Source organism: Pecten maximus, chromosome 4, assembly GCF_902652985.1.
Source record: "Pecten maximus chromosome 4, xPecMax1.1, whole genome shotgun sequence".
Classification (NCBI taxonomy): domain Eukaryota; kingdom Metazoa; phylum Mollusca; class Bivalvia; order Pectinida; family Pectinidae; genus Pecten; species Pecten maximus.
The window spans coordinates 33,133,588-33,155,710 of NC_047018.1; the positions used below are offsets into that span (position 1 = coordinate 33,133,588).

The 22,123-nt window shown below is 33.1% G+C and overlaps 1 protein-coding gene across 6 annotated transcripts in view; it reads left to right on the forward strand.

Annotated features, from left to right (window-relative positions):
• Nucleotides 1–22,123, forward strand: part of LOC117325882 (tetraspanin-18-like) — a 106,095-nt gene that overhangs the window by 77,209 nt on the left and 6,763 nt on the right. For all 6 annotated transcript variants that reach the window (XM_033882381.1, XM_033882382.1, XM_033882383.1 and 3 more), the window contains 5 exons: nt 8,894–8,968; nt 10,240–10,359; nt 11,432–11,531; nt 16,877–17,019; nt 21,753–21,836. In XM_033882381.1, the coding sequence (XP_033738272.1) occupies nt 8,894–8,968; nt 10,240–10,359; nt 11,432–11,531; nt 16,877–17,019; nt 21,753–21,836 (522 nt within the window). The remainder of the gene's footprint in view (nt 1–8,893; nt 8,969–10,239; nt 10,360–11,431; nt 11,532–16,876; nt 17,020–21,752; nt 21,837–22,123) is intronic.

The window sequence follows — 22,123 nt, forward strand, 5'->3', positions numbered from 1 at the left end:
TTTAATGATTTTTTATTTTACTTGTCTAGAAATAGATTTTCATGGTTGTTTTATGAAGAAGGAACCAATTTTATATCTATGTTATTTTCCCATCATAAGTTTTAAAATTTCGAACAAGGACAACTATTTTTTTTTTGGAAACCAAACTAGATTCAATGCTGTCCTGTGTTGACTAGATAAAGTCTATATAAATACTAACATAAGACATAGATCAAGAACACATTAAAATGGAAGATATATCATCCAGGGAACTTCATAATGAAATACAGTGATTTCAGATATACATTAACATCCACACTTACTCATGACAAGTGTACAATGCCCACTTTAGCAAGCTTCAGTGAGACCAAATGAAGAGCTACACTTAATTGCGCCTGCTGCAATCACTGTAAAAGATATTTAATATTTTCATCCTATAATAAAATTCAAAATCCTCTTAAAAAGTAGTTGGAAGTCTGTTTGCTGGAGATACAAGCAGTGTATTGTGATTAACACCATTTTGACCAAAGCTGAGTCGACCATTTTCATACCATATTGAATGACAACAGTATAACATGAAAGTTCAGAAGGCGATCTTGGCCATTTCTCCTGTACTAGCAGGAACAAAACAGTTTTCTGATAGATCAACTAGGTATGTTTGGTAGACATGACTGGTATGAGTGATTATTGTAGGTATGTAGACTCCAAAAGACCAGCTGGGGTTGGCCAGCAGGGACTCTCAGATATCAGTATACAACAGACTTTTTGTGAGAGTGTTATTGGTGTGGTAGATGTGTATTGTAAAAATGGAGTGACAACAACGCTTGAGAATCTCTCTTTCTGTACACCTGCTGTTTTGTTTGGAGCAGAAATTAGTAGCTGTTCACTAGCAAATGATTCATAAACCTTGATTAAGAGCTTGTATCCTGTCAGGTTCCTTAATCGAGACTGACGAGTTAGTTTCTGGCAATGGAACAGTCACCTCCAACAACCACCTGACCTTTAAGGATCTGCACTCTCTCGGGGATTGTTAGAACTCTAGCAAATCTCAAAGTACCATTGACTGTTAAGGGTTTATGTTACCTTACAGTACCTCAGTTACAAAAGAGTTTAAATCTTAAGTTAGACATTAGGTCTTTTGTCCAAAAGAGTTCCATGCAGAAAATATTTCATTCGTGAATATGTAGCTATATATAAATATTTGACTGAGTAAAATTTTTTTTTTGAAAATTTCATATATATACATGTATATAGAAGGGATACAACCCTGATATAGAAGGGATACAACCCTGATACAGAAGTACTGATACAACCCTGATATAGAAGGGATACAACCCTGATATAGAAGGAATACAACCCTGATATAGAAGGGATACAACCCTGATATAGAAGGATTGATACAACCCTGATATAGAAGGGATACAACCCTGATATAGAAGGGATACAACCCTAATATAGAAGGATCGATACAACCCTGATATAGAAGGATTGATACAACCCTGATATAGAAGGGATACAACCCTGATATAGAAGGATTGATACAACCCTGATATAGAAGGGATACAACCCTGATATAGAAGGGATACAACCCTGATATAGAAGGATCGATACAACCCTGGTATAGAAGGGATACAACCCTGATATAGAAGGATCAATACAACCCTAATAGAAGGATCGATACAACCCTGATATAGAAGGGATACAACCCTGATATAGAAGGATCAATACAACCCTAATAGAAGGATTGATACAACCCTGATACAGAAGGGATACAACCCTGATACAGAAGGGATACAACCCTGATATAGAAGGATCGATACAACCCTGATATAGAAGGATCGATACAACCCTGATATAGAAGGAATACAACCCTGATATAGAAGGGATACAACCCTGATATAGAAGGGATACAACCCTGATATAGAAGGATTGATACAACCCTGATATAGAAGGGATACAACCCTGATATAGAAGGGATACAACCCTAATATAGAAGGATCGATACAACCCTGATATAGAAGGATTGATACAACCCTGATATAGAAGGGATACAACCCTGATATAGAAAGATTGATGCAACCCTGATATAGAAGGGATACAACCCTGATATAGAAGTATTGATACAACCCTGATATAGAAGGATCGATACAACCCTGATATAGAAGGATCGATACAACCCTGATATAGAAGGATCGATACAACCCTGATATAGAAGGATCGATACAACCCTGATATAGAAGGGATACAATCCTGATATAGAAGGATCGATACAACCCTGATATAGAAGGATTGATACAACCCTGATATAGAAGGGATACAACCCTGATATAGAAGGATCGATACAACCCTGATATAGAAGGATCGATACAACCCTGATATAGAAGGATCGATACAACCCTGATATAGAAGGGATACAACCCTGATACAGAAGGGATACAACCCTGATATAGAAGGATTGATACAACCCTGATATAGAAGGGTCGATACAACCCTGATATAGAAGGGATACAACCCTGATATAGAAGGATCGATACAACCCTGATATAGAAGGATCGATACAACCCTGATATAGAAGGGATACAACCCTGATATAGAAGGGATACAACCCTGATATAGAAGGGATACAACCCTGATATAGAAGGGTCGATACAACCCTGATATAGAAGGATTGATACAACCCTGATATAGAAGGATCGATACAACCCTGATATAGAAGGATCGATACAACCCTGATATAGAAGGGATACAACCCTGATATAGAAGGATCGATACAACCCTGATATAGAAGGATCGATACAACCCTGATATAGAAGGATCGATACAACCCTGATATAGAAGGATCGATACAACCCTGATATAGAAGGATCGATACAACCCTGATACAGAAGGGATACAACCCTGATATAGAAGGGATACAAACCTGATATAGAAGGGATACAACCATGATACAGAAGGGATACACACCTAATCACAAATTTGAGAGTTAAGGCTTTTTTTAAGAGTACAGGTACAAACATGTATATACATACCAAGGTAGAATGATATTTTCACCTTTTACCTTTAAACCCTGTCATGTTTGATGTATTAAACTGTATGCTATTTTGATTTCCAGTCAATATACAAAATGTAACACAAAAACCAATTTCCCCTAAGATTGGTTATACCAGCATATATGTGGTGATTAATGGAATGAATATTTTCTTTTTAATTTCAAAAATGAATAGCTAGAAGATTAATTTGTGATAAGCATTATGAACATTTTTTCCTAACATACTGGGAATTCCTTGATCGTGTCTGAAGTTTGGGTAAGAATTTTTGTAACTAGAGACGACTATGATACCAGAAACTGTATACATATAAATGTATATATATTGCTATCATTTTATTTCATAGCTCAGGAAAAATCAACATCATCGGCAAGATTTTATGATCTCATAATTTGTTTGTGTAATGGCAATGCAATTTATATGATTTTTTTTTCGTTCTTTGTGGAATTCTCCAGAGCATTTATCAATAAACATTTTTTGTAATTACCACAAGTAAGATTTGTTTTAACAGAGAGTAGAATATATACTAGCAAAACATATTTTTTTCTGTAAATATTATTTCTGGATAAGCTGCTTGTGAGTAAACAGCTATACTATCAGGAGACTTCCCCCCCCCCCCCCCCCCCTTCCCCATCCCTTCCCTCCCCCTTCCTCACCCCCTCCCCTCTCCTCATCCTCCACAGTGATAGTAAATAAACATTGTAATGCAGTTCTCTTGCAAATGTAGCTACAGCTGTTAATCTGTGGCAATGCCTGTTAAAACAGGAAAAGGGATTTCTTTATGGGGTCCCATGGGATTTAATGCTGCAGTATCGACTCCAAGAATACCCTGTAATAGTCATGAATATGTTTTATCCATTGATAATCAGTATTAATGGGGCAATTCTGTCTAGGAATCAACTCCTGGTCAACCAATTCTAATGCAGCATTTGTGAAGTAATCAACAAAGCTCTGGGGGGAAAATCTAGTGATACCATTATAAGTGTCCTTATATTTTGAAGGCGATGATATGCTAGTTTCATTTCAACACACACAGCCTTTAAAACACTTAATCCAATTTTTTTCTCCAAATCCGTTGTTTTGTATGACATTTGAAACATTGTGTTCAAAATGTGTGAATTTGAAATCTGCATGTACAATGCTATCCACAAAAAAGACAGAATCCTAGATCTAGAAAAAAGTCTGAAAAGATAGGATATCCAATATTGTGGACCTTTACCGTAATTTAGAGAGACAAATTCTCATCTTGTACACTGACTGTCAGATGCTAATTAAGTCTATGTCCACTCATGGATACTTATTAGGCTGTGTAGAATACTTGGGGATGAAAAAGTAATTTTGTAATGTGGTATTAAATTGATCGACTCTGGTTTATCTCACATTGTCCTGAATGGGTAAGAAACTATGTGTGACAAGCTGATTTAAGGAGTAAGCGACAGGCTAAAAGGAGTTAGATTAGATTGTCTCAGACAGTTCCTTATTTAAAACTCACACCAACCAATGATCAGGACTAAAAAAAATCCTTACAATAAACTGTATCTTTTGTATCCCTTTTAAAAATTTTATACTTCTCAATTATTTGCAATCATGTTTGATAAACTCAAGTTTTTGACAGAGGAACTTGGCTCTGAATTTGTTGTAATGATTTACTTACACAATTTGTTGTATTTTATACACAATTCCTTGTATTTTATACACAATTCGTTGTATTTTATACACTTTGGGGTGAACATGCAGTCGATGTACTTCAGACTTTTGTCAATGGAAAGATTTCATATTAGAAATGAAAACTTCAAAGAGAAATCCCTGTTATTTGTTTTCATTTAATATTACAATCAAAACAGTAAACAACCTTCAGAAACATTATGTAAATAATCAGAAGTGATATTAGGACTTAAGATCTACCTTTTAAATTTTACACCTGTGTTAAAGGTTAAGGCAATAATGTTCATTTCAACTTAACTTTTATTTACATTCAGTACTGTCTGTTAGGTACTTATGCACCCATTCAGACCAATATTATGCTTGAAGATTTATACAGTGTACATTTGTTGGTATAACCATATTGCACATGTGAATGGTCAGACCAAACGAAGCGTCAAATTGAATCTCTTTTAGAGATTAACTCTGTAGCGATCCCCTTATAGAACACTGTCACTCTAAATAAAGACAGCTATTTGATCCTCTATTGAGTGTTATTTTACAATCTGGAAAAGTCTTAGCCAAAGCATTTAAATATTTACAGTCTGCAGTAGATTGACCGTTGACCATTGTCCATTGTCCAATTGTAGTACAATCTAACGTTTTTCTTTAAAATTTGAATTCACACTCTTTTTGTATAATTTTGTCTTTTGTGATTGCAATACAAAGAATATTTTGTTTTAAAACTTTAATTCTTCTTGACATCTACATTTTCTCTCAATCCATGATTGATAAAATTCAAATATGATAAATTTATATAAATGTCTGTACATGTACAGTATCATACTACACACTCCAGCACTATGAATTGTCACCATTCCCAATGGTATTCATCATTTCTAATCATGCTCCATTACAGTTGTCTTGTGTTGCCTCATTTAGAGGTTGCTATGGGTACAGCAATGACATCAAATTCACCTCTTTTGACTTGATTTGAAAATGTCAATATGTTTTTGTATCCAAACCGCCTGTTTGTGTGTGTTTTCGTATGAGCTGTATGTATGAACTATTCAGAAGGTAACTCCATCACCATTACAAATTCTGAATTAATATTTCATTTGATTCTGCCCGTTTGAGGGATATTCGCGACAGACCTGGTTCATTAATGTCTGATCTGGCTCACTCAGGTGTATTAATAGAAGATATCATCATAGACTTGAGTGATTGCAGACTGTTGTTGCCAACGGCTACACACAACATTTATCACTTCGATAACCTGCAATGTGTTGTGCTTAGATTTTTTTCTCACTATGTTTTTGTTCATTTGGAGATTTCATAACAAAATCTTTGTCACATGTACAAGAATCAATCTCAAAATCTCAATCTCAAGGTGTGTGTCCATTCAAAGAGACATATGTCAAGATTCACAGGGGCGATTTGTCATGATTTGCAGGGACTTGTCATGATTCACAGGGACCTGTCACGGTTCACAGGGACTTGTCAGATTTGTTTTTGTCTAATCACTTCTCTATCAATTCATTTTAGGTATGGTATTGTGGTGAAACATAGGGATCAATAGTTTGCAATCTGGAAAGGCTGTCCTGGCATATTTTGTACTTTCAGTTACAGATTCTGTGCATCTAGCTTGCGGTCAATTTGATCAGCATAGAGACTCACATGATTGTCGTTACAAGCATTTCATTTCATCTCCAGATATTGCATTGTATATCATTACTGAAAACACCGCACTGCCGGTGTCATCACCGGCTCCGTAACTAGGATTGATATTGATTTAATAAGGAAATAAGTTTTTTTTCGAGAATTCCATGAAAGAAAATGTCTTGGTGATTCATTGAAAAGATGATTTAAAGCTATCACAAATTGCCTAATTTGTGAAATGGTCGCCATCTTGTATCAAAGTATCATCACAGAAATTGGCTAAATATGGCTCAAAAACAAATTACTTTGAATCCTGGAGCGGGTTTGGTGTTCGTAGTACACTGGACAAGTATGCATAGCCAAATTGGCCAGCGCTGGGTCGGCTGACTTCTGAGTTGACCCTATATCTTGTAATCAGACCGAGGGTGTTTCCGATATGAGCCATCTTGATGCATAGATAGAATATTTCATGAATAAAACTAATAAGGATGATACGGAAATAGAAAACAATCAGTTCATGGATATCGTAGAAATATCCCATAAAGTAGACAATTCTTCGCTTATAAAAGGGATGGCGGAGGGATTAACTCACATTTTGTATATCATAAGTTTTCTGGAAACGTTAACACTTGTAAAAGTTGAAAACCACAAATCAGTACAATTTCGAAGTAGATAACACAAGATTTGGACTTTCTGGGTTGTATTTATGTCTGCCAGAATGTCCATTTCTGGTGTCTATCTATAGGATCAATTATAGCCTTGCACAATTTGTCCAGCAACATTTTTGCATTGGTTACAGATGAATTTGTGGTACTGTCTCTATAACCTATGGTGACTCATGCTTTTAATTCAATAAAAGTTATGTAAATATATTTCAAAATGTTATGATGGAATTTTGTTGAAACTAAAATAACACTTTGACAATATATGTTCTGGTAGTCAAATGATGACCTTTGACTTTTGTGAATACAGATAATTGTCAATTGTTTATGAAATATATAGGATAATGTTTATGGAATGTTTGAGATATAGAGACCCCATGCATAGTTTTAGCAATACTAAACAAGCTTGCAGATAAACAAAAAGCATTATATACATGTATTACAAAGGTTTTATTTTGTTGGTAGAAACATTTGAACCTTCATTAGTTGATGCCATCATTGCCAAATCTGTATTTGTTTATATCAATAATTGATGTAATATTAAATTAAACAATTATCTTTATCAATAATTTCCAGATATATTATATTGATAACATCAAATTCAATTTTAATTCTAGTTTTTTATTGCAATATTTGAGTAAATGAATAGTCTGACTCACCTAGAAATCAGTTTATGTCAACAAAATTTCTGAAACAACCAGTCCTGGGTTTCCAGTGGACAAATATTTGTTTACCAATGTAAACAGGGCTATTGGATTATACTGATCCCACACGACATATTCACTATGTCTGCTTACAAAACCATAAATATACCTTATGGAAAAATCCCAAGCTAAGAGCACTGTCTGAGAGTTTAATATTGATTACTCTGAAAATCATTAAGCAAATATTATATAATGTTTGATAAATTGGAAGTGCTTAAAATAAAATTTTCAATTAGATTAAAATGTTTCCATATGATGTTAAAATAAAAATGTTTAATACAAAGTGCTTTGTAAATGATTTTCCATTATCTGTAAAATATGACTCCTTTGTATCAAATTCATATGTTAAATTTGTCAAATCCTACAACTCAACGTAAAAATTCTGATCCTACAACTCAAGGTAAAAATTCAGACCCTAAACATGTACAACTCAAGGTAAAAATTCAGACCCTACAACTCAATGTAAAAATTCAGACCCTACAACTGAATGTAAAAATTCAGACCCTACAACTCAAGGTAAAAATTCAGACCCTACAACTCAACGTAAAATTCAGACCCTACAACTCAATGTAAAAATTCAGACCCTACAACTCAAGGTAAAAATTCAGACCCTACAACTCAAGGTAAAAATTCAGACCCTACAACTCAATGTAAAAATTCAGACCCTACAACTCAAGGTAAAAATTCTGACCCTACAACTCAAGGTAAAAATTCTGACCCTACAACTCAAGGTAAAAATTCTGATCCTACAACTCAAGGTAAAAATTCTGACCCTACAACTCAAGGTAAATATTCTGTTCCTACAGTAAAAATGTTATATAGAACATACTTGGTTACCTTGAATACAGGATAATTGGAAGTTTGAACATGTTCATGATGCTTCGACTTTGAGATAACAAAGTTTGACTGTATGTATATTTCGGGGAAAGAAAACACTTCTGTAAGGTTTAATATGTTAAAAACAGTAAAACAAGACTTGGGATAGATGTTAAGTGGTGTACATGGCCGTAATTTATTAACGAGAACCAACTTGTTTGGTTTCTATGGTATCAGTCATAATCATTACCATAATGGAATGGATCAGAACAGTTTGGTGTATGATGTACTGATAAAAAAATCATTGATATGTGAATGTGTCTAATCAGATGTAATAGTAAATATGTGATGGTATGTAACGTGTTGTCTTCTTACCTTTTTACAGTATGGTGTAGTGCTGGTCCTTGTTTTCATGGCTCTGATTGTGGGCGGTGTGTTGGCCTTTATGTTCAGAGAAAATGTAAGTATAGAAGACATGAGTCCCTTGTGTACTTGCTGAAGATTGACATCAACACCCTTTTACACAAAAACAATAGTGAATTAGTCATTCTCTTCTATCAGCTTGATGAATATAATTGCATAGGTGTACTAGATGATGAGGTCATAGGACCTGCTAATTGAGCTAAGGAATCATCCCAAAATATATCTAAGGATATCTCCTTTTCAAAAAGAGTTCCTTATGCATGCAAGAACATGTAAATTATCATCTTTTTTTGAATGACTGCATGACACTTTGGGAAATTATGACACATTTGAAAGATATCCAAGTCAAGAATGCATTACCACAGAGGATGTAGGGTAATGTCAGTAAATCTTTTCAAGGGAGATAACTGCTAGAAAGTCACAGGTATGATAGCAATGTCCTTTATTGAGGAATTTTGATTTTTATTTGAATTTTTTTTGGAATTGAATGACATTGAAGTATATCGGGTCTTACAATTCAACCATAAGATACTGCTATTTTGCCTATGTGATTGTTTTATTAGAGCTTTGGAAGTGATCAATCAGAATAAAAGATACAAGTTTAGCATGCCATATATAAATGTTGTAAATTAAACTACAGATATTAGTTTTTGTCAAGATTTTGATAGTAATGACATGTGCTTGATTGATTTGATGTAATCAAATTAAAGACATTTTTTTATCAAAGAATTGTTAGAATATTAGGTCACAGTGACCTAAATTTTACATATATACAGTTAAGAATTGGGCATATGTGTTCTTTTTTGCAAATTTTTGAGAATGTGATTTTATAATTACTAGGTCCCATGTTCGTCAGCATTTCTTAACTTTATGAAATTCCTTAATTAAAATTTTCCATAGGAAAGCATTACAGCATCAGTGGAAAATTAACTTTAGGAAATTCCTCAAGTAAAATCTTCCATTGGAAAGCATTACAGTATCCAAGGAAAATTTCTTTACTGAGATTTTTCTTGTGATTTTGTATGAAAAAATTAAGTATAGGAACGTTGATGAAACTGGGGCCAGACATGAACTTTATCATTATGTTGGGACATTGAAGGAGTTTGGATACTTGACATATCTACTGTATGTTTGTAGTACTCGACTACTCAAGGTTTATCCATATGTAGTTTGCTAATTCTAATTCTGATCTTATAGTATAAAAGTTATTGAGTTTAATATAGAAAGTGTTAAAATATAGGCAACGTTCTTTATCGTAAAATCATTGTTTTTTAAATGTTTTACAATATCTTGATTTGTTTTTTCCAGATGACAACTGATTTTAAAGAAAAGCTGGTGCATACGATAGAAAAACAGTACGGTTATGAAGTACGAACAAACACTCATAACAGACTTGTCACTGATGCCTGGGATTCAATACAGAGAAAAGTAGGTCTTCACAAATATATAGTGTTCTTGGCAATACAGTGTGGTGGAATTCATTAACATAGAGGATATCTATAGAATAACTACCCTGTCATCATTGACAGGTCATACTTAATTTCATAATTTCAGCAAGTTGCATATCCAATTATTGAAGAAGTCTAATAAATTCCATATATGGCAGTCAGGAATGCGAAATTCTGTTTATCACATATTTATATTTATTTCAATGTAAGTGAAAACTCTGAAATTTATTTCTAATTAAGATACAGCATTTTAAGATATGTGTTTTTTACTGAGGGGACTGTGCATTGTCATGTACATGTGATAATTGTGACATATTTATTTATGACATCACAATAGTGTAATTTACATATCTTATTATATCTATCACATGGCTATATTACATGGTACATCAGGCCTGTTATTTGATGAATTCTGCTATTAACCTTGTGTGTTATAGCTCACAGAGCTGTGATTGGATTTAATGTATCAATGGTTTCAATTGTGATGTCATAGCAACTTGGCATCATTCAAAACTGGTACCTTAGTTATGGAGTAAACATTTGCTATTTTTTTTAGGAATTTATGAACATTGTAACAAATTTTTCATTTTATCTTGATAGTATGAAAAACTCTTAAACTTGTTTTGTAAATCTATGAAATAAAATCTGATTCAAAAACCTTTGCAATATTTGATTGGAGTAAGAGTTATTTCCCTTGTAAAATTGCAGTTGTTTTTGGCCGTATTATTTGCCCAGCATATATGCACCACTTGTGCAGTAGGATTTGTTTATTCACCACAGGTAGTACAAACTTTAAAAGGCCTTAAATATGATAATTTGTCTTTGAAAAGGTTTTTAATTATTAATCAATTTTACCACCATTGAAGACATCGGGAATTAAAGCTTGAATAGGTATTTGAAAACATATACCCCGGTATATACACAGAGCACCATGTAGTCTTCTACTGTGGTTTATTTGGAGACATATGCTGGGGATCATTTATTACATTAAACATTTATTGACAAAATCACATTGTAACATATGAATAGAATTTTTTTCCTTTCCGTTTCAGTTAAAGTGCTGTGGTGCCTATGGAAATCACAGTAGCGACTTTTCCTGGGCGATATACAAACAGCACAGTGATTGGTGGGCTAGGAGACCCTCACGTGACAGTACGTATACAGCACAATAACTGCACCTAAGTCTCCCAATTATAGCTAACAGTACACATATATCTGCAATTAATTACCAGTAGGAGAGGTTCAGGTCTTATTTCATTGCTACTAAAGCGGATGACATTTAAGTCTGTAAATTCCTGGTCGGAATTTGGAGTCGGTGGCCAAATATAAGACAATTCCAAAACATGATGGCTTTGAATTTTATGCCGAGTAAAGACTGTAAGTCGATTGTGAACTTTGAGTGTGTAGATCTTTCCTCCCCTTATTAAGGCAGTATGGTCCCCACGGTGTGCTGTAGATTGAGTGATGCGGCTTTACTAGTCAGAGTCGGCCAAATTCAGATCCACTGTATCCAAACAGTGCTGTTTAATAACGATTCAAACATCGAGATCAGGACAGGGATATCTGTATCTGCTACACACACCAACCATGTACTGCAGTAGGGCCAAAAAACAAGAGGAATTCAGGATGTTTAAAGAATAGTTGTATCTGTTGTGCTTTGAACAACTTGTAACCCTAGAGAGAAATTTGGCCGAGAGCGTTCTTCATAGACTATTAGTGAGTGCTGTTTGTGAGGCAGTGAATTTTAAATGGTGTACAGAACACAATGTTATGTTTCAGTGTTATTGTAGAGGGAGGCTTTGATGGTTAAACTGAGAATCGGTAGGAGTTGTATAATAACCTCTTCCACATGTTAGGCTTGCCCTATCTGTTTCTAAATATATCTTAATTATAGGACTTTTTTTTAATCTTTTTATATACATGTATATATACAGATGTATACATTGCAGGTCTTTGTATATAAGAGCATACATGTATATGTATTTAAATGGAGTGGATCGAGATTCATTTTGATGGAAGGTTTAGGACAGTTTCAAGAACAGTGCTTTTGTAAAAGGATAGGAAATGAGTTATTAAGGAGTGGGTTTCATCACTTTCATATTAGCAGAATTATATGTATTGTGAAATTATTTAATTGTCCTGAAACCAAATCAAATGTCAAGTTATAGGAAAGTGTCAGAGCAAGTGGAAACTGAATTTCAAGAAAAAAATTGTTTTGTATTTGATTGGCTGGTGAAGATGATTGTTCTTAAAATAACATCACCTTTACCTGTCTGAACACTTGATTATCCAATATTGTTAGAGATTTTAGAATTCCAGGGGCTGGAAGGCTAGGAAGCTAGGTTTAGTTCATGAAATGAAATTCTCTGATGTGCACAGAGCTGTGGAACTGATTTCTGTCTAAAACTATTACGTCCACATCTTTTAAAACTAGAAATAGATTATATATTGCCTTTAACACCTTTGGTAACACAATTCATGTAGAGGGATATATTATCGAGAGAGAGATATTGAAGTGTCTTCATAATCAAAACCTCATCATTTCAATTTTATTAAGATTCATAAGTTTAAAACTTTACTATTAAGCCATGACTATAAACTTACAAATCACCTTTAAGCAGTGGATGTTTCTAATCCCAAGCATGCAGTGCATACAAAGTGTTTTTCTGGAACATGTGTTGTTTGAAATTTCAAATGCATACATTTTGGAGAAGAAAAACCTAAGATATTTGACAACCAGTTAAAACAGTTCACTGTAAAAATCAGAAACCTGTATAAGTCGAATATTCTACATAACAACATTGTATGTACTAGTCTGAGTGATTGTGACTATCAACTTTATATATTTGAATATATAAACCAGAGCTTTTTAGAAAATACATGTTTGATGTAATGTCGGACACCTGTATAAACTTGGCCTTCATTTTAGGTAAATTATGTAATCACGAATTCTGTATAAACCAGATGTAGGTCAGATGTTGTCATCTCATGGACACCTGTATAAACCAGTGCTTTTTAGGCCATTCTTTGTAACATGGATACATATATAAACCAGAACTTTTTAGGTCATTCTTTGTAACATCATTGGACACATATATAAACCAGTGCTTTTTAGGCCATTCTTTGTAACATGGACACATATATAAACCAGTGCTTTTTAGGCCATTCTTTGTAACATGGACACATATATAAACCAGAACTTTTTAGGCCATTCTTTGTAACATGGACACATATATAAACCAGTGCTTTTTAGGCCATTCTTTGTAACATCATTGGACACATATATAAACCAGTGCTTTTTAGGTCATTCTTTGTAACATCATTGGACACATATATAAACCAGTGCTTTTTAGGTCATTCTTTGTAACATGGACACATATATAAACCAGTGCTTTTTAGGCCATTCTTTGTAACATGGATACATATATAAACCAGAGCTTTTTAGGCTATTCTTTGTAACATGGATACATATATAAACCAGAGCTTTTTAGGCCATTCTTTGTAACATGGACACATATATAAACCAGTGCTTTTTAGGTCATTCTTTGTAACATGGACACATATATAAACCAGTGCTTTTTAGGCCATTCTCAATTCTGTGTAACCTGGGCATTTGTATGAACAAGACCTTCTTTTAATGTCAAATTTTGTAACTTACTGGACACCTGCGTAAACCAGAATTTCAACTTAGGTTTAACTGTGTATATGCTGTGTAAATTGAACCTTTGTAATGTGGAAACCTGTCTAATCTGAACAAAAAGTTGGTCCCTCTGGTTCAGTGTAAACAGGTTTCGCAGTATTGAAGGATTTTTGTGTAGGGCATTATTCCCAAACATTCTTATACATCTCTACTCTTGTTTCCTGTGCCTCTGTTAGACGGGATACCATATTTTCAGAATAGTAAGTACCGTTACGTAGACATCTCCCGTAATATTGCATGTGACCATGGCTAATAACCTCATGCAAACACTCACGTTAAAGTGATCCACTGTATCGTCATTCCAAGTGTAGGAATCACTCGCAATAGCTTTATCTTATTTGTTTGTAAAAAACTCTCAGTTTCACCCGAAAAATGGGCTTCTTCAGGACTGATCTTTGTTTATAAAAATGGTTAAGATAACAAAATACATCAACAAAAATGAGTTCATAAAAAAAAATATTTATCTGTATCCAAATTCTAGTGATTTAATTTGAAGGATGGCATTTATATCTTCAAAATTTTCATTATTTTTTTTATTGCATTTTCCAAGAATTGTTGTGTTAACTTAATGTGAATTACGCTGGAAACATCATATGACTCCGGTATTTTTGTTAGAGTAAATCCCGACACGGATATCCAAGAAGAACATTAAAACTGGTGGGGTGGGGTTAGTGTTAGATTTGATGGTAGATATAATACATGATGCACGTTGTATTTTTGATGAACGTACATTTGTAATATTTGTGCGCATGTACCGTCTAAATGTTAGTTTGTGAAAGGTTCGTGTCTAGATATTGTTGACAAACACAAAAATAGAGCACACATACATTGTACAATATTGATGGCTGGAATCTGATGTATAGGTTTCAGAGGTTACACAATAAAATGTTTTTGTAGAAAATTTATCGCACAATTTTATCATTAATATTTCTCATATGGCACAATTTTTCTTGTGTATATAAACTTCTCCTGAAACTGCTGATGTCATCGATAACTCTTATTCAGCATTCAGTAATAAATCTCTAATCGATAAATTCTAGGATTTTCATCAATAAATGCTTATTTTTCATCAATAGATATTTATTTTATCAATAAATACTAGTTTTTTCATCATTAAATATTTGAATTTTCATCCATTAAAAGCTAGTTTCACTATTATAATAAAAAGGTTCAATTGTCGGTACATTTTTACCTGTTAATATTCAATAATAATTTCTTACCTAATAGCATTTAATGCACTGAGTTGATGTTGAGCATGTCTAAATTTCTTACCCTATATTATGTAAGTAGAAATCAGCACAAACATATTCTCTGTCTTAAACTTGGATGTTTTTTATTCAACATTATAAAACTGTTAATTACATAATCGGTTCGATTTGGAAAAAGAAATGATTTGCATCGGAATGTATTGATGAATGCGTTTGAGAATGACAAGGTTATGAGACCTATGTACAAATGTATTGCCATTTTTTCTTGACTTGTAAATATAAATGCATCCAGATCAAAGCTACATCAATGCATTTTGTTTGTATACAATTTTTAAGCATTATACCCATATACATTTTGTATATAGCTTGATCTGAACAATGTGTTTGTCAAAATCCGATGTTGATTCTGACTACTGCATGCAGGAAATGAGAGTTCTGATATACTTATATACTATACAGTGACACCACACTACCTAAGCTCTTTTAACACACCTTTTATATCTTAAAGTGTTTTTGGTCCCAATATGAACCAATAGATATATATATATTCTTGTATAATTTCATTAAATCCCTGGTTTTTCTAACACGTTTTATGTTTGCACTGACAATTTCAATCCGATTTTAATGATGCAAAATCAATTTTCAGTGCTTCTTGAAAAATGTTTAAAAAAAAAAATTGGCATATAGTTTTTAATATATTGGGTAGACCACATATTCAATTCTGTCATTGTCTGTAGTTCACCGTGTAATTAATCATAAAGTCCTCAGGTTTCGATTGAATTGCCCAATTTATTATGACAGTCTTGTTTTGGATTTGAGCATAAAACCATCACTGCTTAATTGTAGGATTTCTATAGCTTGTTGACTTACATGTATACTCTCCAATCTGTTTAGATATTGGTTTAATGGTTTGAATTAATTGGTGACTGTCTGTTTTTTTGGTGGATAGGTTTTATTTCAAACTTGATTCCTTGTTCAATTTTTCTGAGATAGCCTGTCGTCTATCTCCCTTACTGATATGGTGATACAGGTACTCTGTAGGGCTGGTTACTTTGGCCTTTTGCTTTTTATCCCGTCATCCTGAAAATGTATGGTTCGGCCAAAATCTGCTTCCAATGTATTCAGTATGCTTTTTATATATGTGGGGATATGTATGAATCATGAAGTTTGTCGAAAAAATCTGAACTAGGCCTGTATCAATATCTCACTCATGGATAGATATCATGCTGATGGGTCAAAATAATTTGTAGGCCTGATTCCTAAATAACCTGTTGGCCTTATGTCAGAACGAATTGTGATCAGTGCTAAAACCTCTTCAGTGCATAATATAGGGATCTGTACAAACACATTCATAAGAAATAAATATCTTCTATTAATTTTGTTGAAAGTTTTTAAGAGTTAAGGTTAGAAATCAATAGAAAGTTGAAAGGATAGTTTGAACATTTTAATGGTGTTAGAACTCATAGATATGAAAGTATACTATGTGTAAAAGATTAACAAGATGTACAGTATCGTGTAAGTTTGACACTGTTGTAGGTTATTGTAAAAGTTTGATGTAAACTCTGCTTACCGTTAACGTTTGTTTACAGAGTATCCCATGGTACCGGACAGTTGTTGCGTACCAGATATGGACAAGGAGAAGTGCCAGGGTCGTGTGTTTATAGAGGGTCCACCAAACAAAGGACCACCCTTCAAGTCTTCTCATAAAGAAAATCCACATTTATATACTGTGGTAAGTAAAGAAAATCCACATTTATATACTGTGGTAAGTAAAGAAAATCCACATTTATATACCGTGGTAAGTAAAGAAAATCCAGATTTATATACTGTGGTAAGTAAAGACAATCCACATTTATATACTGTGGTAAGTAAAGAAAATCCACATTTATATACTGTGGTAAGTAAAGAAAATCCAGATTTATATACTGTGGTAAGTAAAGACAATCCACATTTATACTGTGGTAAGTAAAGCAATCCACATTTATATACTGTGGTAAGTAAAGAAAATCCAGATTTATATACTGTGGTAAGTAAAGACAATCCACATTTATACTGTGGTAAGTAAAGACAATCCACATTTATATACTGTGGTAAGTAAAGACAATCCACATTTATATAATGTGGTAAGTAATGACAATCCACATTTATATACCATGGTAAGTAAAGACAATCCACAGTTATATACTGTGGTAAGTAAAGAAAATCCACATTTATATACTGTGGTAAGTAAAGAAAATCCACATTTATATACTGTGGTAAGTAAAGACAATCCACATTTATACTGTGGTAAGTAAAGACAATCCACATTTATATACTGTGGTAAGTAAAGAAAATCCACATTTATATACTGTGGTAAGTAAAGACAATCCACATTTATACTGTGGTAAGTAAAGACAATCCACAGTTATATACTGTGTTAAGTAAAGACAATCCACAGTTATATACTGTGGTAAGTAATGACAATCCACATTTATATACTGTGGTAAGTAATGACAATCCACATTTATATACTGTGGTAAGTAAAGACAATCCACAGATATATACTGTGGTAAGTAAAGACAATCCACATTTATATAATGCGGTAAGTAAAGACAATCCACATTTATATACTGTGTTCAGTTAAAGATAATCCACATTTATATATTGTGGTCAGTTTAAGATAATCCACATTTATATACTGTGGTCAGTTTAAGATAATCCACATCTATATACTGTTGTAAGTTGAATATAATCCACATTAATATATTTTTATACTTTGGTCTCTGTAAAATATTTTCTCTGTTTAAGGTTCTTTGTCCCTTTTGGTATTTCTAAGTAAAGGTGAAAGTTCCAGGTTATGAAAAATTGAAATTAGAATTCTTTGCAACCTCAAGAACTTTCACCTTTCAAGGTAAAAATGTCTGTTAAGGTTCATTACCATCCAAGGTATAGAAATGGAAAGATTATGGTTATCAAGTTTACACAAATATTTTATAAAAAAAAAAGAAGATAGTTAATAGTTTCTTCTTCACAATAAACAATTTTCAAGACTCGGGATATTCTCTGTAATAGTTTACATATTCAATATATCCTGATTAAGGTCAAAAGGTCAAAATAAACCATTAATCTGAGGCTACCAACACAATTGAATTACACAATGATTGTATCTGATAGATATTCAAAATCAGGAATATACAATGGTGTCTTGTTATAATCAAGAATGTGTACTGTTCATACGTAGTGTGCATGCATGTATTTCATAGGTTAGAAAGATCCTAATATCACTATTACAATATCTAATTTAAAATTCTGCCATGTTTTATTTTTCAAATAAAAATATGAATTGAATTAGAAACATAAAAAGTTTAATTTTTCAAACAAAAATATGAATTGAATTAGAAATGTAAAAATTATTAAACAAAATATATGAGAATTCCACTTTGATGATATTTTTATAACCACAAGGCCATTATATAACATCTGTATAGAATATCTAAGAGCATGACTGTATTGTGAAAATAAAGCGAGTTTCTCGTTCTGTAATGTCGAGTGATCAATTTTAGATACAGCATTACAAAAGACACAAACATCTACAATCAAAGCAAGTTGTTTTTATTATCGATGTTCTCTTTGTTGACTAATGTGTACTAAAACTGAACACAATACACCCAACGGATCTGCCAGCGGAAATAAAGTAGCTCATGGTATCTTCACAGGCTCTATCGGTCATCAGAGAGCCATAGTTTCTGCAGCCCGCCATTCCCAAAGTGCCCTCATGTAATGAACATTCCCTGCCAATCAATAGCTTCCTGATTCAGTTCCTGAAAACTCCACTTCTATGAGTTATAAATCTGCTAGCTAGAAAAATTGAAATTCAATATTATTTGATGTGATGAAAATAAGAGACTGGCTGGTTGTCTCGCATCATCCTATCATCAAAGTCATGAAGTGTGAAAAAAACATATACTACTGGGAATTTTTTATGAAGCTTGATTAGATTTTGGCCGATTTTCTCAGGTAATATGATTGGCAAGCAAGCATGCGTGATCATTTTCATCATTATGAGACACCATTATATAATAGTCAATTTTTCAAGCCTCGAGCACTGTCAATTATGGGTATGTTACAATGTGTGTCTAGGTTTCCAACATTGAAAATTAATAATATATAAGTTCATATTGGAATATCATCTGTGGTGTGTCTGGAATAGGGTATTAGAATGTATGATGTAGGGAATTTAAAGAGAAAATTCTATAAAAGGAATTTTAAATACCTTCAAAGGTAAAAGAAAAAAATAATTTAGTTTGCAATGGATTTTGTGAGTTACAGAAATTCTGATGAAATTGTTGTTTTCAACATCTGCAGTGGCAGCTACTGTATATGCTAAACTTCGATGTCGTTGACCTGTCAGTCTCCACTTAAGGGTGTATGGTATCTCACATCTCTATTGCAAATAGTTGAGTAGAAATCTGCTTTCATCAATGCAAAACTTGAGAAAATCATAATTATTATGAAATGCTCATTAGAATACTGTAAAGGGAGATAACTGGAAACATGTCACTGTTGTAATATGTAAGGTAGCATTCATCGTTAAATATCTGTCATTGGGAATTGGTTGTCAGCTTTCTTTAACTGAATATTTTCCATAGGAAAGTACTACAGAATTGAAGGGAATTTTTTATAACTAAGATTCTTTTCTTTACTCCACAATAACGCTTGCCTATGGAAAATTTCGAGTTAAGAAATCTATCTCAAGTTAAGAAATTTCCTTAGGTTAACGAACACTGATTGAACACTGCATGGAGCTAGGTAGAGTATAATTGAATATTGTTTGGACATAGATTCTTCTGCTAGGAAACAACCTGAATGACAGCATCAGGTCATCTTGAAACAGAGTATTTTTTATAGATACCACAGAATTCAGCACTTCTTTGAGAATAAACAACTTGATAAAGGTTTAAAACCTAAGCAGTCACCATTCATTGCATAGTTTCTGTGTGGGTGTTTATGGCATAAACAACCAATACTTTTACAAACAAATCAGCCTAATACACAGGTCTCAATGTCAGTACTGTAATTGTTTACAGACATATCATACAGAACAGGCACCGAACCAGCTTTAATAAAATTGTTTTAGGATCATGTTTAAGTCTGTTGTCTCATTCTTTATCGTCATGATTCATTTTGGAATATTTAACCATTGTAAATGATCTAAACCTCCCTACCAGTCTTAGAAGGTTGGGCTTCCAGTTCTATAGTGGTAAAATAGTCCAGACTAATCGTCTTCTAGGCAGTATAATTAAAGATCATTCTATTATACATCAAAAATTCCTAGATATTTTAAGGATAATTTTATTGAATATTTACAGACAGGGGCAACTTATGTCTGCAATGACAATTAAAAAGATTATATAGTTTAAATGAATATATACATGTAATTCAATAAAATGAAAAGAAAACTTTGAAACCATCTGAAATAACAGAACATGCACATGTTTAATCAATATAAATTAGACATTAAATTGATTGATAGAATCACCTGCGGAGAGATAGCTTTGCTCATTTGAACATTTCTATTTTTGTATATAACTTATGATGACATCACGTAGGTGTTCCGTGATTTTATAAACATGCTTTGCTGTATTATAATAGAAAGCACATTGGTACATCATGAAAACTTTTGATGTTCATAATTACAGTTACATGTACATCCAAATACAATTTTGTGATCTTAAACAAAATGATTTACAAGTTTAAACATGTTGTTTGTTGTAGTAACCATGCATGATGTACGGATAATCAGAAGTAAATCTGTTTTCACGTTCATATTTAAGTGAGAGAGAAATTTTCAGAAATAAAAACCAGAAAATATGGGGAAGATTGAACAAATGATGGATGACGTTGATCCAGTATATGGAATATACATACATGTATAAATGTGTAAAAAAAGGTTGGGTGATAAGGAAAGGGGGTAGGAAAGGGAGGTAACTTTTGAAATTTACTGTTTAGAATATGATTTTTTTCTCACTGGGAAAGCATTATTATAAAAACTATTAAAATTTACCTTATTTCCTTGGTACTGCTCTCCTGTGGAAAAACTGAATAAAAAAATTGGAGGGTTATAATATAACACATTTGACTTAACACCACCTCTCCCTATTAAATGCGCGGTGGCCGAGTGGTTAAGGTGTCCCGTCACTTTATCACTAGCCCTTCACCTCTGGGTTGCGAGTTCGAAACCTACGTGGGGCAGTCGCCAGGTACTGACCGTAGGCCGGTAGTTTTTCTCCGGGTACTCCGGCTTTCCTCCACCTCCAAAACCTGGCACGTCCTTAAATGACCCTGGCTGTTAATAGGACGTTAAACAAAACAAACCAAACCAAACCCTATTAAATTTGTCTTTGATAAAAGATAAGCAGGTCTTTATTTCATTGGTCAGATCATCCTTGATACAATGTATATAAAGTTTTTCTTTTTATTTTACAGGGCTGTTATGATAAAGTCATTGACTATATGTTGCAACACTCATTAATTCTGGGAGCTGTAGCCTTTGCTGTACCTATTTTCCTGGTATGTATCAGAAACAATGGCATACATGTAAATGTATATGACATAGATAAGAAAAAAAAGGAGTGCTTATTGTAGACAAAATATGTAAAGTTTATGAGAGAGTTTTTTTTTAACTTTCTAAAAAATACTAAATATAGATTAATGTGATTCTGAACTACAATGTTATGATTTTAATGGTATAAAGTTTCATTCTTGGTAAATTTTACTTTGATCATGTCACTTGCTATTTGGGGAGTTAAATTTTCATTTTCTTCTGGCAACAATTTGTAAGCACTATAAAGTACCAT